Source organism: Podarcis melisellensis (genome assembly GCF_964234715.1).
Source record: "Podarcis melisellensis genome assembly, chromosome: 1".
NCBI lineage: Eukaryota > Metazoa > Chordata > Lepidosauria > Squamata > Lacertidae > Podarcis > Podarcis melisellensis.
In genome coordinates, this window is record NC_138528.1 from 124,407,251 (window position 1) to 124,434,768 (window position 27,518).

At 45.7% G+C, this 27,518-nt stretch overlaps 1 protein-coding gene across 8 annotated transcripts in view; it reads left to right on the plus strand.

Annotated features, from left to right (window-relative positions):
* ANKRD44 (ankyrin repeat domain 44) overlaps positions 1–27,518 on the plus strand; it is a 153,796-nt gene that overhangs the window by 60,621 nt on the left and 65,657 nt on the right. For all 8 annotated transcript variants that reach the window (XM_081910771.1, XM_081910776.1, XM_081910774.1 and 5 more), the window contains exons 2-4: positions 560–643; positions 5,965–6,043; positions 22,188–22,258. In XM_081910771.1, the coding sequence (XP_081766897.1) occupies positions 560–643; positions 5,965–6,043; positions 22,188–22,258 (234 nt within the window). The remainder of the gene's footprint in view (positions 1–559; positions 644–5,964; positions 6,044–22,187; positions 22,259–27,518) is intronic.

Here is a 27,518-nt window from a genome sequence, read left to right on the forward strand (position 1 = left end):
AGGAAGAAAACAAGGGGAAAAAAATCTGAATCAAATGTTGTTGAAGAGGGTTTGCGCGGCTATCCCTGAAGCCAGAACAGGAAGAGGGATTGCTGCGCAGCAATCCCTCTTGCTGTTCCGGCTTCAGCGAAAGCAACACAAAGCCTCTTCAGTGCAGTGGGAGGAACGCTCCTGCTGCGCTGAAGAGGCTTCGCGCAGCATTTGCTCCATAAGACGCACACACACTTCCCCTTACTTTTTAGGAGAGAAAAAGTGTGTCTTATAGAGCGAAAAATACGGTAAATAAACCAGCCCATATCAAAACCATGCCATCTGATGGGCAGAAGAGCAGCTAAAATCCTGTGTTGGCTGCATGCCTCTTTCCCTTGCAGGAAACGGGTGTGGGCCAAAGCAGCAGGATTTAATGCCCCCAATCCTCAACCGACTAGCGGGCAGTTGATTTAGATTTCAGGGCAGTCTAGTGTAAATATGACATTTAACATGGCTGGAAATATCTTGGAGCGTGTAATGGGTTTGACATTCAATCATTCCCCCTTCTCTTATTTTTTGTCTCTTTTAGCCCCCGCTGGTCCAAGCAATTTTCAATGGTGATCCTGATGAGATACGTATGTTGATCTACAAAACAGAAGATGTCAATGCTCTGGTAAGTGACTGTGTCTAATCCCCCCACCAAAAAAACCTTGTCTTACAAGATTTGACCAGCAGAAATGCTGATTCATTTTTTTTTTTTTTTTGAGGTGCAGAGGTGTTCCTCTACCCAAAGTCTAGAGGCCTATTCTCAAGATTTTGGGCCCCATCCCCAACAAAGTACACTTGGGATCATTTTTATACCGTAATAGCTAACGGGACCAACAGTCAAGAAAGCGGTTTCTGCATGTGCTGCAGAGAGAAGTCAGGGGCAGATGAGGCTCGTCAATCTGAGAAGGTAGCCTATCTAGGAGATGGAAAACTCTGATCCTCAACCTCTGTTTCCTTGTGAGACATCTTTGGGAGAAGAAAAGGCTAAAGAGTAAATTCTACACAAATTCGGAGTGGAGTCCCTAAGATGGTTGGATGACATCTTGTATACCTCCTGGCAACTCCTGCAGCCAAGCTGGTGTTAAACGTGTTGCTGTGCTTTCCTTTGGACCACACCAGCAAGGCCGAGTGGGGTGGGGGTCTTGTTGTCTGGGCAGGCCAGGACCTCCATACACACTGCGCAGGCTTGCGCACTTTGAAAGGTCAGTGCAGCAAAGGCAGACTCCATTGTCTCTTGAGACAGACAGGTGCCAAAGACAAGCTATGACAATTCTTCCTTCCCTGCTTTTTTTCAGTGGAGAGATTTATGTAGGAGTGGCTTGCCTAAGGAATAATCCCAAGTGGTATGAAATTCTCCCACTGGTGTTGGCCAGAGAGAGAGACTTAGTTGTTGTACTTAATCAGCAGCTGAAAAATGCAATTGTCTAATTATCATGATTTTCAAATTCCAAGTCTAGCAACAGCCCTGTTGAGAAGTGTGAGTGGAAGATGAGATGATCATTTTCATCCATTTTCACGTGTCTGGGTTTGACTGTCACCTGTGATCTGTTTTTACTGGCTTTCTGCTTTCCTCTCTGTGAGGAATTTTCTGCAGTTTTCCTGATAGTCCAGTATAGCAGGGTTGGGGAATTTTTCTCCTGGATCAACTTAGACAGGTGAGTGGGACGATCCAGTTGTTTAAATTCCACGGTGAGGTTCCCAGGTTCCTGGCAGCCAGGCCAGCACAGAATAAAACTTTGTCATTTCAAGCCATGTGAGAAAAAGGCTGCTGTTCCTTTAATCGACGAAGAACTGTTGTACGGTTTAAAACTACAATATAATTGTGGTGTGTCGTTTTCGTTCTTTAGAGTGGTCATTGTCGTGTCTGCAGCTTAATGTGCATGATTGCCCTGGGGAAATTGGAACAGAATTCTTTGTTTTCCTCCCTAATCTGCTTGCATGGGTTAAAAATATTACCATATGTGGACATAAAACAGGCTTCTCCTTCGGTGACATACTTGTTGGGGTTTGGAAAACCACTTGTTTCGTTCATGCAGTTAAGACGGCTCCATTTTTCTTACTGAACATGAGGAGAAATGAGATGATGGTTTTTCGTTTATGGCATTGTTGATTTCTTATCTGTCCACTCGTCGTTGTAAACACACTGTTCCTGCATGTGGCTTCACTGGCCCACTGCCCACAGCTACAAGGAAGTTTTGAATTCCTGTTATCGAGTTTTGTAGAGCATTATTGTCTTGTGCCCAACCTAAATAATGTGGATAGTTCAGGGAGCCAGCTATGTAGACTCCCTGACTTTATGAAGGCTGCCGGCTAGCCTAATTAAACCACATCTCGTCCTATATCTTAAGGAACCAATGCTTCATGGCTAGATTAACCTTCTTTATCAGTATCACAGACCCAATTTTCTGATCTGTTGTTTTCCCAGTCTGACATAGACAGCATGTGCACCATAGCTTTAAAACAAATTATTTCCTTCAAAGAATTCTGGCCCTTTAAATCTCCCCCTCACAGAGATACAATTCTCAGCAGCCCTTTATATCAAACTGCAGTGCCCTGAATTTTTTTGTGGGGAGAAATGTGCTTTAAAGGTGCAAAGTCTATGCAAGTTCAAAAAAACATTTTGTGTTTCTGAGAGAACACAAATTAGGTATTTTGTGTGCATGTAGTGGCTGCTCATTCAGTTTCTTTGATGTGTCAAACTGGCAGTGCCCCTCTTTGACATGCATAACAATGTATGAAAGGTGCTGAGTTTGAGCCATTTTGATGGAAGCCAACCACCAAAACGCAATACATGTTTTGGAGCATTCTTGTGATTAGTTCCCAACTCGTCATCACAAAATGATTTTTGTTGTTGACTGTGCCCTGAAAATTGCCACCTCGATATAGTTTTGTGGATTGTGCCAGCTTTAGGTTTATTTTCCCCAGCCATGACTGTAAAAATTAAAATAATGAAGTAGCCATTTAGCTAGTAACCTTAGAGTTTCACGTTCTACAGCTGATTTTAAAAACGACATCGAGAAATCTCCATTTTGAAAATTTTCATGGTTTGTTGACACCTTGCTTGAAACAATGGTAGGACTGATCATCTTTGCACATGTTACTGTTCTAATTAAACAGACAGTTAGGCGCAGGGCTAATCAAAGACTTGCCTTCCTTTAAGAAGACGAAAGTGTGCAAATGCTGTTTTTCATAAACTGCTTTTCACTACTGTTTATTGTCAGCAAGAAAAATAGTCATTGTGATGCATCAGTCTTGAGACAGAACAATGAAAAAGTTCAGCGAGGCCAAGAGATAAATTAATCCTGCCTCTTCCTTCAACAACTATATATTTAGCCTTGTTTAATGGTATCTATTGTCTTGGACAGACCTTTTTTGTTCTTTTTTTAAAGGACTGTATACTTGGCTCTACTGTATACATGGCTCTACTTACACTAACAACATGTGCAGTCCTTCCTTCTGTTGTTTTAGACCTTTTTGTGTGGGTGGGTGGGTCATTTATCTGGTGGAATCACCTTCTTATGTTGGAAGGAAAAGGTTTGCACTATTTTGGAAATTGTGAGATATTCTAGCTGCCAGACTTAACTTTTTTGGGTTCTGGTGGCTACTGAATGCCTGAAGTTTTGCAACCCTCACAATAAATGTGCATGCACAGAACTGAGTTTATGGAACCGAACCATTGACTGCTTGGCCCTTGTACCTACGGGACTGCCTCTCCTGGTATGCCCCACAGAGGACCTTAAGGTCCATAAATAGCAACACTCTAGAGGTCCCGGGCCCTAAGGAAGTTAGATTAGCCTCAACCAGAGCCAGGGCCTTTTCAACACTGGCTCCAGCCTGGTAGAACGCTCTGTCTCATGAGACCAGGGCCCTGCAGGATCTGATTTTTTTCCGCAGGGCCTGTAAGACACAGTTGTTCCGCCTGGCCTTCGGCTTGGAGTCAATTTGATTCCCTCCCCCTCTTTCTTTTTCTTTTCTCCTCCTGTGATGAGGCTGCCTTTTAATTGTTTTAATGTTGTATTTTAATCTTGTTTTTAAGTTGTATTCATTCAACTCATTTTTATTATTGGTTGTTGGCCGCCCTGAGTCTGGCCTTGGCTGGGGAGGGCGGGGTATAAATAAAAATTATTATTATTATTAGATTGGACTTTGGGCTGATCCATTAGGATCTTACTTGTTGGTTGTCCTTTATAATTTTTGCATGAGAGTAATAGTGAGAGCAAGACAGTGTGGCAAACCTAGACATCAATATCTCCTGCTGCTTGTTGTAGCCACCAACTGCTTTCAGGAGAGCCTTTCTCCTTTCACAGCAGGGTTAGCATCAGGTGTGGGTATTGCTGGGCACCAGCTAAGGCCCACACCTCAGCAGGGAACCCACTGCCAACCCTTCGGGGCCCCTGGCTCTGTCGTTCCTTCTCCATACTGTTGTTGCCTGCACACCTGTCTCCTCCAAGTGAGTTCACAATAGAAGGAACAAGAAGAAGGAGCAGCAACTTCCACTCATTTTGCCCTCTCCCGAAGCTCCCAAACAGAAGAGGGCAAGCAAATGAGCAGCAGGGACAACAGCAAGGAGGAGCTGGGCTCACTTAGGGAGGTATCTGTTTGAGGACATCTTGTCCATCTTGCCTCCCCAAACCCTGGAGCTAATACCATTGTCACAAAGGCACCATGCTGTAGAACCTTGCCTAAATCAACAGCAACAAAGGTTTAACCAGAAATCATGTCTACTTGCGCACTGCTTCATAAGCAGTTATTTCTCTTCTGCTTGCTGCTTTTTCCTTCATAATTACCATTCTGCTATCATAATTATCATTATGTTTAGGTGGAATACAGGTGGAGAGTAAGATGCAGATAATTGCAGAAACCTTTTGGCAAACGCTTGAAATTTTGTGCTCCAGCTAATGCAGATCATTGCTACTTAAAAAATGAGACCCGGCGTGGATGAATGCTAGGAGGTATATGGATATGGGAGCGAAGTCTCCTTTACTCATAGGGAAATTCAGTATTCATGATAAATTTAAATATCACTGTTGTATTTCCCACACATCTTACTCTCATTTCCTTCAGTTTAGATCCCGCTTTCATAATCAAAGTGGTCAGAAGTGAACCAATCTGGTGTGACCAATCAAAAGTTGGTCAGGGGGCAACCTGAATTACAAAATGTAAAAAGCCTATAAAAAAATGCTGCCCCACACCCGTTGGATCTCTGACTTCTACAGTTTTAAGTCATAAAGTGAAAAGGCTGTATTGTGAGCAAAATATTGCTAACAAATCTGTTCTCCCATCTGCAAAAGTGCAAGAGGCCCAAAAAGAGCAGGTCTGGATTTGATATCAGCCAAAGTTAATGTGAAGGGTAAATGAGGTAAAAAAACATATAAACAAATGCATTATATTAGGAAAATTGCATTGCAAAGACTTGTGTATTAAGCAAAATTGCATACAAAAATGTGTATGGTAGGAGAAATGAATTTTCATGAGGCCTTAGAAAAAGTGCCAACTGGTGTGGAAACGTTCATAAGGTTGGAAAATGAGAAACTGAAACCCAAATTGACAAATTTGCCCATCTCTAGAAAAGACCCAATGCTGTCCCAAGAATGCTGCCATATTCACACTGCGTGGAGGATCGAAGGAGTTCAGAAGTGGCATGATAGAAATATCTGTTTTGTGTGCCTAACATAAAGACCCCTACCCCTTCAAGTCCCAGAGCCAACTCTGTAGGCGGCAGCAATTGCCCCATCTTCACACTTGGGGCACCCTGACAGGAAGCAGTAGAGGGTGAAGCAAAACGAAATTTGAAGACCATCTGCTGGCAATCCCTATATCTTGAACTGCATTGAGGGAGCTTCCCAGGAGTGGCCTTGACTGTCTCCCTCAGACCTGCTACAGCGGCAGCCCGTAGGCCTTTGGTTAGTAATTCTGGAATGACCATGTGTCTCTTTTGCTTTTTAGGACACAGAGAAGAGGACCCCTCTTCACGTTGCTGCTTTCCTGGGGGATGCAGAGATAATTGAGCTTCTAATCTTGTCAGGTACGTAGTTCCTGTGTCACCATTAGGAAAGTAAAATGGCCATCGGTGCGTGTAGATGTTGGCTGTATATCACAAACAGCTCATTCAGATCTGAGTTTTCTGTGTGCATGTTCCGCACCTTGTCCCATCAGCTGTGATAGTCCCATAAGTCATAATATTCATTGCCCTTCTCCTGGTCACTGTCCACACAAGTAGGTGGAGCTTGATATTCAGGCTGAGTTTCTTTTGTTCCTCTCCTCAGTCATTTCTGGCGAGAGGCAGAGGCCAGAGGGCCCTGCAGGCTGGGAAATTATCCCTACTCTGGGCATGCAAGGCCAAGCGCCACCATTGGCCAGTTGGTCCCACGCCCCGGGGAACACTCTGCCATTGGCCAATTTGGTGGCAGGAGGACAATCCGGCCTGCAATAGTCCAGTTCACAGAGGAGGCCTGGAGGCCTGCCCGCAAAGTCACCCACCCAAGAAGGGGCAAACAGACTTCTCCCCTTCTCTTCACTACCCTTTCCCGATTTTGGTGTTCCTCTGCCTGTGTACATGCATCTTTTTTAAAGAGAACATTCATTTTTAAAACAATTTTTAAAAAGAACATTCTCAGGGAAGTACACAAGACCTCAAGAGCAAATGTTACCAGCCTTGAGTAACCTGCTCCCCCAATGGACAAAACTGAGGTTTGTGTTTTTCAGGGGGTGGAATGGAGATTGCTATGATTCTGTTTTTTAAAAGGGAGGGAGGCCTTTTGGAACTGTGATATTGACCTGACCATGGCTTGCACCAGAGGTAAGACCTCTATATTTACAAAATAAATAAATCTTGATTTATGCACCGTGATGACAGTCTTCAAGATCACATGTGTTGAGATCTTGCTCCTTCAAACTGGGTTGTTGATCTTTGGACGTGCCTTCAGTATGCAGCAGTTGGTAGAAATATGCATGCTTGTATTTTGGGGGATTTGTTACATTGCTCGAGGTGATTTTCTGAATGATGTGGATACATTTTGGATAGCGATGGGGTGATAGTTGACCGCCATACCCTCCCAACATTCCTCAGATGAAAATGACCCTACTTCACCTGAGGAACGTTACAGGGTATGGATCACACAGCTTAAAAAGTAAGGTGAACCACAGTACAGCTCTACCTGTGCCCCCAATATTCCCCTTCATCTGTGACCCAGAGTGCAGACTGCATACAGTACAGCTTTGATGGACCTGGTGGAAACATTCTTTGTATCCAATGGCTAGAATAGGTTGTTGGAAAACCCAGAGTTGGTGCAAAGTCTTTGTTCTGAGCAGCGGTACAAGTAATGTTGGACTTTGAAGTTACTGTTCCTATGTACCACCTCTTTAGGTGGTAATGTGTGTTACCTCGGTTACTGCAAAATGTGGTACGTCTGGAGGCCCTCCTCCTCATTCTGCTGAGTCGGCCCTTTCCTCCTTCTCTCTTTGCTTGTTACCTACGAAGGCCTTCTCCTGCCTGGGCTAAACAATCGTTATTTGCGATCCTTTAGTTCGGGGTGAGAATCCTCCAGTCCTCAGGCCTAATGAGGCCTGCCAAGCCTTCTGAATTGGCTTGCAATAGTGTTTTGGCCAAGCCACACCAACTTGTACTGCTCCTAATGCCACCAGGCATCCCTGGGCACAGGGCGCAGAGTTCAGTTCAGCAAGGCAACTTTTAACTTCAGACCCTTTGAAACCTTGGTGGTCATTTGAAACACTGGTGGTAACGCTACATCTGACATGGGGTCTTCTTTCATATGGACATGATGCATGTATTAGCATGGAATTGTTTGTCTCACACCGTTTGTACCACCATGGCTTGGATTTGAAGATGTGGATGACCACATCTATGCCTTGGAGACAGTGAAGCCGGCAGCTGTTGTACCAGTACAAACTGTGGGGATCAGATGTGCAATGCAGAAATACAACACAAGGGCCAAGTTTTCTTTACCGAAGGTGTTAGAAACAATTATTTCCCCTCCCTGTCAAATCCTTTGCACAGAAATCAAGGACATGTGAGAAAGCCTTTTGACAATTAGTGCTGGTCTTAAACATATGCTATTAGACTTCATAAAACATGTTTAAATGTGTAGTGTCTTTGGCAATGTACATTTCCTGTTTCTTGAAAGCTTTAATTTTTAAACAGCATTTTTCATGATACAATTACAGTGGGATTATCTGCAAAGCTTAAAGACAACCTCTATCTGCTTCGTAAAAAAAAAATATTCCAGCTGTTGCTACTTCATCAATGAGCCTAGCTGCAAAAATGGACTGGAAGGGCATGAAGTGACAGAAACATAAATTTTGAGACACGTTAGAATAGAATTCAGCAACTATGAAATTGGTGGAGCACCCAGGATGTGTTGTGTTCTTTAAAGGATTTCGACACACACATAGGCAAATGTATGTGTCATCTGTTATTCCTAGTAACGAGAGATCAAATGCTGAAAATTATAAGCAGAAGATTGATCTTGAATGTCAGAGAGTCACACACCTACATTATAGTTATTGTTTAAATTACAGCAATATTTGAAAACAGAAACATCTCATAAGACACATGTCAGATCCTACCAACACAAACACCCGCAAAAGTCTGGAAGCAAATAAAATATAGCTGTTAAATAATAACCAAATATAATAATTTACTGAAACTTGTAAAATATGCAGGCAAATCAGAGTAGACTTCTTAAAAACTATTATTATTTGTAACTTTTATTTGCCTGCTTTCTTTACTGTCAGAAATGCAATGGGAATATTAAAGAACGTGACTAGCTCACATTGTCTGGTTCTCCTAATGGCTGGCCCGAAGTATCATAGAATCATAGAGTTGGAAGAGACCACAAGGGCCATCGAGTCCAACCCCCCGCCAAGCAGGAAACACCATCAGAGCACTCCTGACATATGGTTGTCAAGCCTCTGCTTAAAGACCTCCAAAGAAGGAGACTCCACCACACTCCTTGGCAGCAAATTCCACTGTTGAACAGCTCTTACTGTCAGGAAGTTCTTCCTAATGTTTAGGTGGAATCTTCTTTCTTGTAGTTTGGATCCATTGCTCCGTGTCCGCTTCTCTGGAGCAGCAGAAAACAACCTTTCTCCCTCCTCTATGTGACATCCTTTTATATATTTGAACATGGCTATCATATCACCCCTTAACCTCCTCTTCTCCAGGCTAAACATGCCCAATATTACAACCGGATACTTATTCTTGGCTTGATTTGTAGTTTCCTTTGGCGGGAGGGGGTTGGATCAAGTGAGGGCTGGACCATGCACTTACAAAGGGAAGCCAACTCAACTGTGAGCCTGCTGGGGAAGGTTCTCATTTGACCCTTTAAGCACAAGCAAACAGAAATCCAGGACAGATGGGAAAAGGCGGCAGTTAGTGGCATCTTCATGTAGTTTGTGAACTGGCACTTGGCCACTTACGACACTGGATCCCTGCCACACTGTGACCATTCCCTCCCCACGAAGGATTCAGAATGTTGGGGATGAGATTTCTCTGGGTTGAGGCAATCTCTGGGGCATCCTGCATCCTGTTACATGATACTAGAATCTGAACCTTCAAGCTTAGATCTGTGCCGTCACGTGATTCTAGCACCACACAAGTTCATATAACATAAGAAGGGCCTGCTTGATCAGAACAATGGCCCAATCCTGTTTTCACAGTTGCCAGTCAGATGCCTGCGGGAACCCTGCAAGCAGGACTCGAGCATCATCATCATCATCATTATCTATCTACTGTATTTTTTGCTCTATAAGACTCACTTTTTCCCTCCTAAAAAGTAAGGGGAAATGTGTGTGTGTCTTATGGAGCGAATGCAGGCTGCGCAGCTACCCCAGAAGCCAGAACAGCAAGAGGGATCGCTGCTTTCACTGCACAGCGATCCCCCTTGCTGTTCTGGCTTCTGAGATTCAGAATATTTTTTTTCTTGTTTTCCTCCTCCCAAAACTAGGTGCGTCTTGTGGTCTGGTGCTTCTTATAGAGCGAAAAATACGGTTTCTTTCTTTCTTTCTTTCTTTCTTTCTTTCTTTCTTTCTTTCTTTCTTTCTTTCTTTCTTTCTTTCTTTCTTTCTTTCTTTCTTTCTTTCTTCATCTATCTATATCTATCTATCTACCGTACTTTTCGCACCATAGGACGCGCTTTTTCCGTCTTAAAAACTAAGGGGAAAAGTCTGTGCGTCCTATGGAGCGAATGCAGGGGGGAGGCAGGCAGGAAAAGCCCCCAAGAGCCCCACACAAGCTTCACGCGGCTCTTGCGGGCTTTTCCCCAGGAGGGAGAAGGGAGAGACACCACCAGTCAGTCCCTTCTCCCTCCTCTAGAAAAGGCTTGCGCAACCTCTGCAGCCGGGGGGAAGCTGTGCAAGGCTAAAGAGGAAGCCGGGGCAGCGAGCGCGATCCATCCCGTTCGCTGCCCTGGTTTCCTCTTTAGCCTTGCGCGCCCCTCCAGCCGGGCGGGGGAGGCTGCGCAAGGCTAAAGAGGAAGCCGGGCAGCGAGCGCGATCCATCCCGTTCGCTGCCCTGGTTTCCTCTTTAGCCTTGCACGCCCCTCCAGCCGGGCGGGGGAGGCTGCGCAAGGCTAAAGAGGAAGCCGGGGCAGCGAGCGCGATCCATCCCGTTCGCTGCCCTGGTTTCCTCTTTAGCCTTGCACGCCCCTCCAGCCGGGCGGGGGAGGCTGCGCAAGGCTAAAGAGGAAGCCGGGGCAGCGAGCGCGATCCATCCCGTTCGCTGCCCTGGTTTCCTCTTTAGCCTTGCGCGCCCCTCCAGCCGGGCGGGGGAGGCTGCGCAAGGCTAAAGAGGAAGCCGGGCAGCGAGCGCGATCCATCCCGTTCGCTGCCCTGGTTTCCTCTTTAGCCTTGCACGCCCCTCCAGCCGGGCGGGGGAGGCTGCGCAAGGCTAAAGAGGAAGCCGGGGCAGCGAGCGCGATCCATCCCGTTCGCTGCCCTGGTTTCCTCTTTAGCCTTGCGCGCCCCTCCAGCCGGGCGGGGGAGGCTGCGCAAGGCTAAAGAGGAAGCCGGGCAGCGAGCGCGATCCATCCCGTTCGCTGCCCTGGTTTCCTCTTTAGCCTTGCGCGCCCCTCCAGCCGGGCGGGGGAGGCTGCGCAAGGCTAAAGAGGAAGCCGGGCAGCGAGCGCGATCCATCCCGTTCGCTGCCCTGGTTTCCTCTTTAGCCTTGCGCGCCCCTCCAGCCGGGCGGGGGAGGCTGCGCAAGGCTAAAGAGGAAGCCGGGCAGTGAGCGCGATCCATCCCGTTCGCTGCCCTGGTTTCCTCTTTAGCCTTGCGCGCCCCTCCAGCCGGGCGGGGGAGGCTGCGCAAGGCTAAAGAGGAAGCCGGGCAGCGAGCGCGATCCATCCCATTCGCTGCCCTGGCTTCCTCTTTAGCCTTGCGCGCCTCTCCGTGATCCACCAGAGGTAGATCTTAACCCTTGCCTCACCTAGGAGCTTCTCTGGGCAGAAATTCCCTCAGCTTAAGTGGGGTGGGGGAAGTGTGGCAGGTAGGGGGGTACCTACCTAGACACTGAAGCCAGTGTCTCTCTGATGAAAATTGGGAGTGGGCATTGTGTGAAGTGGCTTGGATCTCCTGCCGCAGAACTATAGGACTGTATAGAGTTGGGGGGGCCACCCGAGGGTCATCTAGCCCAGCCCCCTCACAATGTAGGAATCACAGCTAAAGAACGCCAGGCAGATGGTCCCCCAACCGCTGCTTAAAAGCCTCCAGTGGTGGAGACCCCCAACACCTTCTGAGGTCATAGAATTGCAGGGTTGGAAGGGAACCCCAGGAGTCATCTAGTCCAGCCCTGGTGGACAGTGGGCACGATCCATCCCGTGGCACAAGGCTAAAGATGCTGCGCAAGGCTAAAGAGGAAGCCAAGGCAGCGATGGATCGCGCTTGCTGCCTTGTCTTCTTCTTTAGCCGCGCTGGAGAGGTTTAGCTCCTGGCTGGAGAGGCTGCGCGGCTATGGATCCCGCTCGCTGTCTTGGCTTCTTTGCTCTTTGGGGCTGGGGGGGTGGAACCCGGGCCTCCCCCGCAGCCCCAAGAAGCTCTGGGAGAAGCAGACAGGCTGCGCGCAGCCTGTCCATTGCTCTTTGGGGCTGGGGGGGATAAATTTTTTTCCTTGATTTCCCCCTCTTAAAACTAGGTGCGTCCTGTGGTCCGGTGCGTCCAATAGAGCGAAAAATACGGTATCTATCTATCTATCTATTGAATTTATATACCACCCTATATCTGGGGGTTTCAGGGCAGTTAACAGAATAAAATCAAGATATAAACTACAAAATACATAATAAAAATAAAAATGACAACCCAAGAACTCCCCCCCCAATCCCCACATTTTAAAAGGGTGTAAATCAAATCATCCAGAGGCATGGTTAAAAAGGAACGTTTTTGCCTGACGCCTAACGGTGTATAAGGAAGGTGCCAGGTGAGCTTCCCTGGGGAGAGCATTCCACAGACGGGGAGCCACTGCAGAGAAGGCCCGTTCTCATGTTGCCACCCTCCGAACCTCCCGAGGAGGAGGTACATTAAGAAGGGCCTCGAAAGATGATCTCAGGGTCCGGGTGGGTTCATATGGAAAGAGGCGGCCCTTGAGATATTGGGATCCTGAGCCGTTTAAGGCTTCATAGGTCAAAACCAGCACTTTGAATCGGGCCCGGAAACTAATTGGTAGCCAGTGCAGTTGGACCAGGATCGGTGTAATATGCTCAGATTGTCTTCCTCCGGTGAGCAACCTGGCTGCTGAATTCTCATCCTGTGGTTTCCAGGAACTGGTATTCAGGAACTCTAAACTGTCAGGCATTGAACATGGGATCTCTTGCGTGAAACACACATCTTCTGCCACTTAGCCGTACATATAGACATAGCTTCAAGTGTCCCTTATTTGAAGGGACAATCCCTTATTCCAGCGCCATGTCCGCTGCTGTCCCTTATTGATGGATGTCCCTTAAATGTCCCTTAAATGATGTCCCTTAAATTTCAAAGGAAGCAGCTCCTCTTCCTCCCCCCCTGCCGGCCAGGGAAGAGGGAGGCTCCAACTGTGTTGCTTGGCTGTGTTGCTCACCCAATAAGAAGTCTAAGAACGACTGGGGGGTAGAGCTTGAATGCCTTGTGTGTGGCTAGTTAATGCAAACTGAGGGGGTTTTTGAAAGCTGGACGCCATTTTGTTGCACGTGCTTCTGCAAACTTTGCAGTGCAAAGCCAGGCCGGGGAGCCATCTTAAGTTGAGGCTGCATAGGCCTTGTAGTGCATGTGATTCAGATTCTATTCAGTTAAACCTCTGGTTACAAAGTTGGTTGGACAGTGTTCTGGAAGCTACCAGCATGAGTTTGACCAGATTGCAGGAGGACAGGAAGACTGGAGTGCCTGGAGCAGGTGAGGCTGCAGGTCCCTTATTTTGGCTGCTGGTCCCTTATTTTCAAGGCAGCTGTTCCCTTATTTTCAAATCTGTAAGTTGACAGCTATGCATATAGACAGGACTTAAAAACCCACAAACCCCTCTCTTCCTGCCCTACTTCATCATTTCACTCCAACTAGGCCATAGAAGACCCTCAGACAGCATGAACTCACATAGCCACAGTGACTTCATTTTCACAGTGCCATTCCAACACAACTGGCTGCAGGTCTTCTACTTTACCCCTGAATAATTTCTCTTTTAATGGAAACCTAGAGGCCCATTCCTGACATGTTTCACTGCACAGGACATATGCTTTATTCATTAGATGCTATGTTTATTTGTACTGCCACCAGTTCATGTGCCACAAGTTTAACGCGGAGCATATTTCACAGAATGTCTCTCCTGAGCCTTGTAGGAAATTCAATGGGCTGATTCTTTTTGCAGCGCCTAGCCCCGCCAACAATATCGCTGCTGGTTGTAAATCTTTCTTGCGCTCCCTTTAAATTAAAAAACAAAAGATGCAGAGAGTTATGCCGCCTGCTGTTCACACTTGCCACATTCATCCAATTCCAACCTTTCTGAAGCATCGTTGAAAACGTAGGCCTAAAAAGAAAGAAAGAAATTTGACTGCAGCTTTGATAGAGAGGGTTTTGCTTCTCATCTAACAGGTTGCTGCAGCAAATAAATTCAGAAGTCGTATAACCTTGGTGGCATTCCAGAGGGGCATGAGCAGCAATGTGCTGTGTGAGAAATAATACTTCAGAGGTTTTTTTAAAAAACAGCAGCCAGGAAACACACAGAGAATATATAGCATCAGTCCTAGCGCTATTTTGCACAAGGCCTCATAAAACATGATTGTGTCATATTTCTTGCTCACAAAGGAGCTGAATCATTCAGGCCCGAATTCCACACAGTGCTCTGCACACCAATAATAATAATAATAATAATTTCCCCAGCCACTCTTGCCAAAGTTGCTGGTAAAAAAAAATGATCCCCCCCCCCGAATTATGTTTGAAATAATCTTTATTACGTTTCTAATCCTTACGCTTTCAAAAACATGCCTAAATAAAGAAATGAAGGCATCTTACTTAATTATCTAAGATACTGGGCAAATATAATCCCCACATATTGAAAGTACGTGTTATCTATTTTTTGAGATCCACCGCACAACACCCACCACAAACTAGAGGGCGCTAGAGGGTTTTAAGAAGGCTAATTACTTGTGTAGAAGGTGGCATTGCAGCAATGGGCTCCGCCCTCCATAGGATGCATGCAGAGTAGAGGGCATGTATGTAGAGAAAACTCTATTCACATATCTGGGAAACTCTGCAGAAGTCAGGAGTGGCATGTTAATCATGTTTAGTGTTTGAAAAGGGCTCCTTTCCTTCTCCAACAGCCTCCTGGAAGTTAACTTGGTGCAGCAGCCAAAGGCCAGTTCATAAGCTGCTTCCGGGTGTCAGTTTCCTCTTACGCAAACAGTGAGCAACATTACAAATGGACACTCGCAGGTTTTGGCTGCAGCAGCTTCTTTGATCAGTGAGCTTCACGGTGGTGCTGAATGAATGCAGTTGCTGTGCCTGACATCCACACGTTGCCCACTCACTTATTACTCTATCCATGCATGTAGACTCCTTGTGTGAAAGGAACATTTTTTAAAAAGCTTAAGGCAGGACTGCAGAACCTGTGTGTCCTTCCAGATGTGGTTGGAGTCCTGTTCTCATCAGCCCTAGCCAGCCTGACCAGTAGTCAAGGACGATAGGGAGTCGTAGTTCAGCAATTTCTGGAGGGCATCGCATTGGATGCCCTGAATTAGAGTGTAGGATTGTGGAAACCCAAGTTCAGCTTCTTACTCAGCCATGGAGATCTGCAGATAACCTTGGGCCCGTCAACAACCACCAGCCCCTGCCATCATGGCCGATGGTCAGGGATGTTGGAAGTTGTAGTCCAGCTGGCGCAGTGGGTTAAACCACAGAGCCCTAGGATTTCCCAATCAGAAGGTCGGTGGTTCGAATCTCCATGACGGTGTGAGCTCCCGTTGCTCAGTCCCTGCTCCTGCCAACCTAGCAGTTCGAAAGCACATCAAAGTGCAAGTAGATAAATAGGCACCGCTCTGGCGGGAAGGTAAACGACATTTCCGTACGCTGCTCTGGTTCGCCAGAAGCGGCTTAGTCATGCTGGCCACGTGACCCAGAAGCTTTACGCCGGCTCTCTCGGCCAATAAAGCCAGATGAGAGCCACAACCCCAAAGTCGGTCACGACTGGACCTAATGGTCAGGGGTCCCTTTACTTTACATTTGAAGTGCCACAGGATTGCTATCCATCCTGTAGCTCAATATTGACTTCTCCAATGGGCGGTATCAGCAGTTCTCCTCCGGCAGAAGTCTAGACACAATCTGCTACCTGATCTTTTTTTAAAAAAACAACAACAGAACCTAGAGATTCAAAACATTTAACATGGGACTAGTGAGCTACAGCTCTGCTCCAAAGTAATCAAAATTACTTTGCAGAAATCCAGAGGGTGGAGAACAGATTCAACTGCTTGCTGCTACTCTACTTGAGTTCAGTCTACCCTGTCCCAAGAGTGGCCTACGTCTTGAGTGAGGGACTAAGTAGCTCAAACTCTTAACTACCTTGAGTGAGGGACTTAATAATAATAATAAAAATAAAATAATAATAATAATAATAATTTTTATTTATACCCTGCCCCCCCCCAGCCAAGGCCAGGCTCAGGGCGGCTAACAAGCAATAATAAAAACAAGTTGAATGAATACAACTTAAAAACAAGATTAAAATACAATATTAAAATATTAAAATGCAGCCTCATCACTGGAGGAGAAAGGAAAAAGAAAACAGAAAGAGGGGGAGGGAATCAAATTGGCTCCAAGCCAAAGGCCAGGCGGAACAACTCTTGTCTTACAGGCCCTGCGGGAAAGAAATCAGATCCTGCAGGGCCCTGGTCTTGTGACAGAGCGTTCCACCATGCCGGAGCCAGTGTTGAAAAGGCCCTGGCTCTGGTTGAAGCTAATCTAACTTCCTTAGGGCCCAGGACCACTAGGGTGTTGCTATATAGGGACCTTGAGGTCCTCCATGGGGCATACCGGGAGAGGCGGTCCCATAGGTACGAGGGTCCTAGGCCGTGAAGGACTTTAAAGGTCAAAAGCAGCACCTTAAATCTGACCCTGTACTCCACCGGGAGCCAGTGCAGCTAGAAAAGCACTGGGTGAATATGCTCCCATGGCAGAGACCCCGTGAGGAGCCTCGCTGCAGCATTCTGCACCCGCTGGAGTTTCTGGGACAGCTTCAAGGGCAGCCCCACGTAGAGCGAATTACAGTAGTCAGGTGACTGTCGCATGGATCACTGTGGCCAGGTCAGGGCAGGAAAGTAGCTTAGTAGCTCAAACTCTTAACTACCACACCAGCTCTCCAGTGAGGATGGCTTTGCTATACTAAGCAGTCTTCCGTGTGTAAACCAATCGTGTAAAGAAGTTATCAAGTTAAACAGAAGTTCTGAACGATAGTCACGCAGGTCAGTAGTGCAAAGCAGTAGTTCTGCTTCCTCTCTTCAAAGCCGTTCATGAACGAACATTGCGAAGTCAGAGAAAACGGCATGGTTTATGACTGCAACTATCCTGTCATGGCTACATCCTTTGTTCGCATTATTGTGGCAAATCCTGGGCTTGCTCATAACAAAAGCATGCAGAAACAGAAGAGAGGTGCAAGTCTCGAGTGAATTCACAAGGAAACCACTGTGGAATATCAGTTGCATAGCATGGGCTGAAGTTTCCTGCAAGCCTAGTAAAGAGATTTTATAAATATTAACCTTCAAAACAGTAATGGCCCTATGGAGACATAACCACGGTTAAGTCTTATGTCTGCATGTCTAAGGCATGGTTGCCTACAAAGCAGACTCACTTACTTTCAATAATAATACAGTGGTACCTCAGGTTAAGTACTTAATTCGTTCCGAAGGTCCATTCTTAACCTGAAACTGTTGTTAACCTGAAGCACCACTTTAGCTAATGGGGCCTCCTGCTGCTGCCGCGCCGCTGGAGCATGATTTCTGTTCTCATCCTGAAGCAAAGTTCTTAACCTGAAGCACTATTTCTGGGTTAGTGGAGTCTATAACCTGAAGCGTGTGTAACCTGAAGCGTATGTAACCTGAGGTACCACTGTATACTTAAGGGCTTTCAGTGTACCTGATCAACACCTGAACTTCCCACAGGAATCCTTTTCTGCTATCATCTGGAAGAGAGTGTGCGCAACAGGGGCAGATAGTGGTGGAAATATATGAAGATATATTTTGGGTTGTTGTGCCCACATCCTGCTTGAAGACTTCTCAAAGGATACTGCAAAAACTGGACCAGATGAGTTTGGGAGCTGATCTAGCAGGACTTTTCTCACGTTCCTATGACTTCTGCTCATAGGAATAAACACATCCAAGCACACCCAGTGATAAATAGATCTTCTGAATTTTAAAACTCTTACTTAAATAGCCTTGTTAAATGGGCCACGTTCCTCTGGGGAAATTAAATTAATGAATCTAAGTTTGTCATGTCCATTAACTTCAAAGGAGTCTTGGTAGAAGAAGTGTTGACTACCACTCATAGGATGTGTCCAATGCTAGCTCTATTCAGAGTAAACCCATGGACAGTAGTGGACATAACGATCTTATACATACATCCTTTTATGGCCATTAAGTGCAGTGAGTCTGCTCTGAGTAAGGATAATGTTGGCTCAAGTGATTGGTGAGGCTGCAGATCTTGAGATGAGGGTCAAGGGACCTCTTTGGCTTTTAAAGAAGGTGGTAATGAACTGCAATGCCTCTTTTGTGCTTGACTGAATTTTTCACAGGCTATAATAATTGCTTTACAAATACATGTCGATTGAACGTGCAGATCATTTCTCTCGGTTAGGTAAACGGCACCTTGCAAAATGTGAAGGAAGAGGATGTGGAAGCCAGAATGCGATGAAACAGATAGTGTAGTAGCTTATTTCAGGACTGTGGTCGTTTGACTGTTATAGTTTACCGTATTTTTTGCTCTATAAGACTCACTTTTTCCCTCCTAAAAAGTAAGGGGAAATGTGTGTGTGTCTTATGGAGCGAATGCAGGCTGCGCAGCTATCGCAGAAGCCAGAACAGGAAGAGGGATCGCTGCATTTGTTGCACAGCAATCCCTCTTGCTGTTCTGGCTTCTGAGATTCAGAATATTTTTTTTGTTGTTTTCCTCCTCCAAAAACTAGGTGCGTCTTGTGGTCTGGTACGTCTTATAGAGCGAAAAATACAGTAATCTGTTTTCTTTTTTGGCAATAGAACTGCAGCAACCAACGTTGAACTTATTATTACTGTTTTTTTCTGAGGGCCTACCAAATGATAAGTGAACGAATGTCACAACCACCTTATAAGGCAGTCTTCAAATTCCTCTTCAAAGACAACAGCATGCTATTCAGTTTGCACATAGGGTTTGAGGAGGGGATTATGGTCTGGGTAATTTCTTCCCCCTCGTATTCAGTACTAAACAACAAAAACCACCCTGAATTCACTGTGGTGAAGGAAAGCATACAGTGCCGTATGCTTTATACAGGCAGTAAATAACTCTTGGAAACAGTCCCGAGAAGAGTTAAAAAAATATACAATAAAATAAAACCCACAGAATGAGTTGTGGACCACAGGTATGAAATTTACGGCATGTAATGCCTTAAGAGAATATTATGAAAATGATATACAGGTGGTACATGACACCAGTCAAGCTTGCAAAAATATATCATTTGCCTGATAACAAGTGTTGGAAATGTAAAGAAAATGAAGGTACATTCTTTCACCTTTGGTGGACGTGCCCAAAGATTAAGGCTTTCTGGGAGATGATCTATAATGAATTGAAAAAGGTATTTAAATATACCTTCTTGAAGAAACCAGAGGCCTTTCTCCTGGGCATGGTCGGCCAATTGGTGCCAAAGAAGGATAGAACTTTCTTTATGTACACTACAACAGCAGCAAGAATATTCATCGCAAAGTATTGGAAGACACAAGATTTACCCACCTTGGAAGAATGGCAGATGAAGGTGATAGACTATATGGAACTGGCGGAAATGACCAGGGAGAAGAGTTGGTGGAAGAAGATTGGAAGAAATTTAAAGACTATTTGCAGAAATATTGTAAAAGTAATGAATGTTAAAATGATGTTGGATTGAAATGAAACGGCTTTAGCAACAAGGTTAAAAAGAGTATGTAAAAATGGATTGATAACCAGATGAAAATACTAACCTATAATATGTTAAGATATAGAATTAAGATAAAAACAAAGAGGGAAAGGATTTGCTGAATCAGCCATGTGAACTGGAATACAAAATAGGGAGGTGTGAGAAGGTCAGGAAACAAGTAAACAAAATATAAGATATGAAAAAATTGATTTTTCCCCCTTTTTTAATTGTTTTTATTTTTCATGTATTTTGTACTTTTCCTTTGTATCTTTGTATTTTTTATTTTTACTTTTTCTTCTTTATTCTGTAATTTTTTCTGTTTGTAAAACTTTAATAAATATCATTAAAAAACAACAACCCACAGAATGGTAGGGCTTTTCTTGACAGGTGGGGTAGAGGATAATATTGCACTTTTATAAAAATGTTAGATGCAGGAGTGCCAACTTGGCCCCACAGTCGTGGGTGCCATGCGGTGTGCAGGGCCCTGGCACCAAAATATGTGGGTGCTTGGGCACCCAGGGCCCCAGGGAGTTGGCACCTAGGGTTAAATGTACATATTTATGTGGGAGTGGTAGAAGCAGGATGTGTTCAACCTCTTAAAGCGTTAGCCTTACAGCATTCGCTTTATATCCAGCCAACAAAAAGTGGTGTGGGTTGAATTACTTGCCAACTTTGCTAACTGTGTGAGCATTCAAGCTGCCTATGCCAAGGGCCTTCTCGGTGGCTGCTCCCAGACTTTGGAGCTCCTTCCCTGGAGAAGTTAGACTGGCTCTCCTCCCTTGTTGTCCGTCCATCGGCAGGTGAAGACCTCTTCTTATTGCAGCAGGCTTTTGGGAACTGACTACTTTTACTGAAATGGCTGGTGCTGTGCTCTTTTTATTGTAATCACCTGTATGTTTTTAACAGATCTTTCACATTTCTATATTTTTTTTATTCTGTGTTTATTTGGTCTTCAGTTATTGTTTGCACCCCTGTTTTTAGCTGTTCCTGTTTTATCTGTAAGCCGCCTTGAGTACCTGTCAGGGAGAAAAGGTGGGGTATAAATAAATAAATAAACGACTACTAGGATCATAAGGGACGTGGATGGTGCTATGAATTAAACCACAGAGCCTAGGACTTGCCAATCAGAAGGTCAGTGGTTCGAATCCCCATGATGGGATGAGCTCCCGTTGCTTGGTCCCTGCTCCTGCCAACCTAGCAGTTCGAAAGCACGTCAAAGTGCAAGTAGATAAATAGCGGGAAGGCAAACGGCGTTTCCGTGCACTGCTCTGGTTTGCCAGAAGCAATTTGGTCATGCTGGCCACATGACCCGGAAGCTGTACGCTGGCTCCCTCGGCCAATAAAGCAAGATGAGCGCCGCAACCCCAAAGTCGGTCACGACTGGACCTAATGGTCAGGGGTCCCTTTACCTTTACTTTTACTAGGATCATAGAATTGTAGAGTTGGAAGGCACCCTGAGGATCATCAAGTCCAACCCCCTGCAAGAATAATGATACAACACCGGTTTCTGAGCTTCCCATGCAGCATTCCAAGGGAACAGTTGGTTCTTAGCTGCTCAGTCCTCTTCAGGTTGCTTGAAATGTGATGAGTGAGCTTTTTAGATGCCTTTGCAATCATTCAACTTGAGTTGGGCCATAGCTGTCAACTTACAGATTTGAAAATAAGGGACCAGCAGCCAAAAATAAGGGACCTGCATTCTCACCTGTTCCAGGCACTCCAGTCTTCCTCTCCTCCTGCAGTCTGGTCAAACTCATGCTGGTAGCTTCCAGAACACTGTCCAACCAACTTTGTAACCAGAGGTTCAACTGAATAGAATCTGAATCACATGCACCACAAGGCCTATGCAGCCTCAACTTAAGATGGCTCCCCGGCCTGGCTTTGCACTGCAAAGTTTGCAGCAGCATGTGCAACAAAATGGCATCCAGCTTTCAAAAAACTCCTCAGCTTGCATTAACTAGCCACACACAAGGCATTCAAGCTCTACCCCCCAGTCGTTCTTAGACTTCTTATTGGGTGAGCAACACAGCCAAGCAACATAGTTGGAGCCTCCCTCTTCCCTGGCCAGCAGGGAGGGAGAGGCGCTGCTTCCTTTGAAATTTAAGGGACATCATTTAAAGGACATTTAAGGGACATCCATCAATAAGGGACAGCAGCGGGACATGGTGCTGGAATAAGGGACTGTCCCTTCAAATATGGGACACTTGAAGCTATGTCTATATGTACGGCTAAGAGTTGACAGCTATGAGTTGGGCCATTCTTTCCTTCTGTCTTCCCACCACCACACGCATACAAACATGCTCATCTCCAGGAGGAGGCGCTTATATTAGGGATGGCGGAACCAATCTAACTTGTTCGTCTTTTCTGTTGAGCTCTTCTTCCTAGTTGAATTCTCTACAGAGGATCCCCTGAGGGCAAATTAGCTTTGCTATCGACCCTGTCGATGTTAAAAATGAAGCTGCAAAGTCTGGAGTGCAATCCTGCATCATTCTGCGCCCCAACTTGCATGTGTGCAATGGAATTATTACCAGTTTTGTTTCAGATGGTCTGAAATATGTTTCCCTTTCCATTTCAGGGGCACGTGTCAATGCCAAGGACAACATGTGGCTGACCCCTCTGCACCGAGCAGTTGCTTCAAGGAGCGAAGTGAGTGATATATATATAAACCATTGAGCCTCTTGGGCTTGCCGATCAGAAGGTCGGCGGTTCGAATCCCCGCAACAGGGTGAGCTCCTGTTGCTCTGTCCCAGGTCCTGCCATCGTAGCAGTTCGAAAGCAAACCAGTGCAAGTAGATAAATAGGTACCACTGTGGCGGGAAGGTAAACGCCATTTTCATGCGCTCTGGTTTCTGTCACGGTGTTCCATTGCGCCAGAAGTGGCTTAGTCATGCTGGCCACATGACCCGGAAAGCTGTCTGTGGACAAACGCTGTCTCCCTTGGCCTGAAAGCGAGATGAGTGCTGCAACCCCATAGTCACCTTTGACTGGACTTAACTGTCCAGGCATCCTTCACCTTATAGCTTTATATATCCAAGATATTGTGAAGTGTTGGTTTCATGTATTTCGTTGACAAAGTAAACAAAACAAATAATTTATGGACAGTATTGACCCCCCCCCCACACCATCTGTGTTCTAGAAAAGAGTTGTGAGCTGAAGCACAGTTTTTAAAAAAATCTATCAATTAATAACGCTATAGTCTTGCGGTACTTGAAAAAGGAGTAGGCATGCCTAGATATTTTAAAAATATTAAGTGGTTTAGAAATGCTTTTAAATAAAAATAGCTAAATAAATGTATTTTATTTATTAAATCACCATGAAACTAGAAACATCCTAAGACTCAGAATGTGATAGATTGAGGGGAAGAGGAGGGAGGAACATGGACCTTCTGCCCAATCTGCGGCCATATGGCTTGGCAATTGTGATCATGTTTGTCTTTGCTAAGTTGCTGGTATTAGCCAGGCCAAACACAAACCACCACTCAGTTGTTGTGGCTTGATGAATCTCCTATTTTGCTATGTGCCTTAGACTGCAAAGAAAGAAAGAAAGAAAGAAAGAAAGAAAGAAAGAAAGAAAGAAAGAAAGAAAGAAAGAAAGATGGCTTGCTTGCTTGCTTGCAAGCCACAATCTGTAGGTAGTTAGCTGTCTTCTGCTTAGTGGTGTGCTGGTTATGCAAGTCTCATGCATTCAACTTTTAGAATATCATTAGAAACATGGCAGGTGTTCCCCAAGGTGAAACTGGTTGTTGATTGCATTGCATACTTTGACCTCCTGCTCACTCCTGTCTGCGACCAACGTGGGCCAAAACAAAAACTATCTGTGGCTTTCATGAATGAGATGCAAAAAACGGATCACTTGTTTATTTGTATCCCATCAAACACGGCTCCATAGAACCCTTTTTAGTAAGCCTTAACATGGGTAACTGAATTTGCTCCTCAGGATAGATGAGTGAGGTCTTGGTGTATGAGTGTTGCTCCTAATTGTACTAGAAAGGCAATTAATTCGACTTGCCTTGGAACGTAAATCTAGCAGGAACTTCTTATGAAAGATCAAGATTCAGGGTAGATATGCTAAGCAAATATGTCCAAATGTGTAGGGGAAGAGAATAAAGACCAATGGCAAGTAGGTGTTTAGCAAAGTTGATTAAAGCTGTGCAGCTGCTAATGGACTACTTAGTACAGTGGTGCCTCGCAAGACGAAATTAATTCGTTCCGCAAGTTTTTTCTTCTTGCAAGTTTTTCGTCTTGCGAAGCACGGTTTCCCATAGGAATGCATTGAAAATCAATCAATGCGTTCCTATGGAGACCGTCCGGGGACAGAGGGGAAGCGCCGCGCACCTTCCCCTCTGTCTCCGGACCTGTTTAAAGCAAGGGGCGGCGGGGAGAAGATCGCTTCTCCCCGTTGCCGCCCCTTGGTTCAAAAGGGGTCCGGAGACAGAGGGGAAGGCACGCGCGCCTTCCCCTCTGTCCCCGGAGATTGCAGGGCTGGCAACGGGGAGAAGCAATCTTCTCCCCGTTGCCGCCCCTTGCTTCAGAAGAGGTCCGGGGACAGCGGGGAAGACGTGCTGCGCTTCCCCGCTATCCCCGGAGCTTGCGGGGCAAACTTTGTTTTGCGAAGCAAGCCCATAGGGAAATGCGTCTTGCGAAGTGGCTAAGAAAACGAAAAACTCCTTCATCTAGCGAGTTTTTCGTCTTCCGAGGCGTTCGTCTTGCGGGGTACCACTGTATAGTTTAAATCAGGGGTGGGAAACCTTTGTTTTTCCAGATGTTGGAAATTGCTGCCTTTTGGAGGTCATAGTGCTCTCTTGTCCAAGGATCAAGGCTCAGACAACTGATCTAAAACAAACCAGAATGTCCCAGACCTCAGCTGGTTCAGTAGCAGAAGCGGGGATATATTTGCTTGCTTCCACCTGGTTGGTTAATTAATTAATTAGCTGTAATCAAGGCCTCAGGCCACGAGGCTATAGCTAAAATTTCAGCTGGAACATTTAAGAAAGATATACCTTTGCGACGCTCGCTGGTCACCCCTTACTTACCTTGTCTTATCTTTTTCCTGTCCACTGCCACTAAGGCGCACAGTCAAAAGCTGTAGGAAGGAAAAGTGTAGGTTTTGCTGAAAGCAAATTTTATTTTTAACTGAAGCAGAAATAGTTAGCCGCTGCCTTCCAACATCCCGGCAGAGGACCTTCGTTAATGTGACACTTGATTTGTAGCGTAGCAGGAAGCAGAACACGGAAGATAATAAGACGCTGGAATAACCTTGACATAAATGGGACATTCCCTAGAGATTTGCTGGCTTAGGCTGCAGCCCTGGCTTAGGTTGGAGGCACACAGCAGTTTTCCAGACAGAGGGTATGATACAGCTGTTTTCCTACATACACGTTTCATTTGTCCAGAGTTGTCTGTCGTCAGGCTGGTTTTAGAAGCACTGAGAAATCTTGCACAGCCTGTTTGAGAAGGATGATACTGAGCTGAGTGTGCACAACCTAAATCAGGTCACCTTCAACTCTGGGGAACCCCACCCCACCCCGATCCCCATCGTGCTCTGGCTCCAGCCTTGGACTGCTTTAAATGCTATTGATGTCTAAGGGAGTTAAGTGGTCTAGCTGCATGCAAGACACATGCCATCAGCATTGCTAGCTTTTAGGAACAATGAGTGCCGCATGCTTTTAACTAGTTTGTTTTTATTACTCTGTATTCTATAACTGATATCTTTTAATGGTGTACGCCACCGCAAATCCCAGCTTGGAAGAAAGGCAGGATATAAATACAGTAGTACCTCTGGTTATGGACGGGATCTGTTCTGAAGGCCCGGCCATATCCCGAAAAGTCTGTAAACAGAAGTGCCTTTCTGCGCATGCGTGTGTCGCGATAGAACGCTTCTGCGCACACACGCAGTGCACAGATCACTTCTGCGTATGCGCGCTGTGTGCATATTTCTTGTGTACATGCGCGCTGCGCACAGATTGTGCACATGGACGCGCAGCAAAACCCGGAAGTATACACTTCCAGGTTTGCCGTGTTCGCAACCTGAAGATTACGTACCCAGAGGGATACGTAACCCAAGGTACCACTGTATATTAAATGATTTATGTGAACCTACCTTATTTGTACTTCCTGAACCAACGCATGAACCAAAATTATGCTCTCCTTTTAAATTTTCCCTTTCTCTAAATTTTGCAAAATGTGTACAAAAAAAAAAAAGCATATTTAGGGGAAGGGGGCACAAAACGTTTATGTTAGTGAAAACAGCATATGTAAATGTGTTATATTAGGAGAAAATGACCTGAAAAGGGGATATCTTAGGAGCAATACATATACAAATGTGTACAAATTTTCATGTGAACTTAAAAAAAATGTTCACAAGTGAAGTGGAAATGGAGGAAGCCGAATTTAAGATTGAGAAAAATGAGAGGCTGAGAGAAGAACTGGACAAGATTTGTCCATTACTAAGGAAAACACAAAACAACCAAGCAGGACGGAATTTTCAATGATTCCATCCTCTCATTCTAAGCTGTCGTTTTTGTGTTTGCGTTTTCATCATCCAAACACTGAGTCGAGGCAATGCGTGCCGGTGAATTGGCTGCTGAGTGTGTCTTCTTTTGAAAAAGTTGCAAGCTGGCTTTTCTCCAGAGATGGATGGAATTGCTTCAGCGACCGTTGGAGCACTTGCCAAGCCTGGAGGCACAAATCCTTGGAGCTCATTTCTGAAGTCGAGGACTGTCAGGTCACTCCTGGAGTTTCCCAGCTGCTGGCTTCTGACAAAAGTCCAGTGAAAGAAATCTCTAATGGAATACAAATGCTTGGAAAGAAATGAAAGTTGGGGGGTGGGGGAGTCTACACACATTAATAGCAAAGGTTAAACATCCAGCTATAAAAAGCAAAGAGGTACAGCTATTATCTTTATGACCCAGAATTGCAACCTACTGGGTTTGTTTCGTATGTCTGATGATTTCAATTTAATATGACAAGTCTGGCTGACAAGATGGATTTGTAAACCCTTTAATATATATTGATTCTGAAGTGTAACCCTCCCTTTGCTGTGAAACACTAAAATAGTGATGGGGAATGCACATTGTGTGACATAGGTGACAACTCCCTGGGGCCCTGGATGCCCGAACACCCACAAAATTCCCCATGAAGGGGCAGGGCACCCACAAATTTCAGTGCCAGGGCTATGCACGCTGCATGGCACCCACGGCCCGGTGCACCCACAGTTGCTGGGCTAAGTTGGCACTCCAGTTGTGTGCACACTTTAGGAGGATTGTTTTTCCGGCATAGCCTTCTTCCTTTCAGTACATGCATTCATGTTCACTTATCAGTCTCCTTGTATGGGGGGCGGTTGGGCGTGATGTTCTCCCGGTCCATGAGGTCGCACAGCTCCCCAGGCCCGTCCCACCAAACATCCATCAATATTAAGGTGCTTGATGTGTGATGGTGGCACACAACTAGAGGCTGTGTACACATACCGTATTTTTCGCTCTATAAGACGCACTTTTCCCCTTCCAAAATTAAGGGAAAATATGTGTGCGTCTTATGGAGCGAATGCAGGCTCCTCGGCTTCAGCGATAGCAACGCGTAGCCTCCCAAGCGCAGAGGGAGAGCTCTCCCTGTGCTCCGGAGGCTTCGCGTTGCTTTCACTGAAGCTGCCTGAAGCCTCTGGAGCGCAGCGGGAGTTCCCGCTGCGCTCCGAAGGCTTGTGGATAGCCGTCTGAAGCCTGGAGAGGCGCGCTGCACAGTTTTCCCTCTCTGCTCAGCGCCCCTTCAGCGAAGCAGGAGGAGAAATGGAAGGGGCTCCGTTTCTCCTGCCGCTTCGCTGAAGGGGCGCTGAGCAGAGAGGGGGTTCTCTCCCTCCTATGGTCCGGTGCGTCCTATGGTCCGGTGCATTTGGAATTACCTTATTTTTTGTT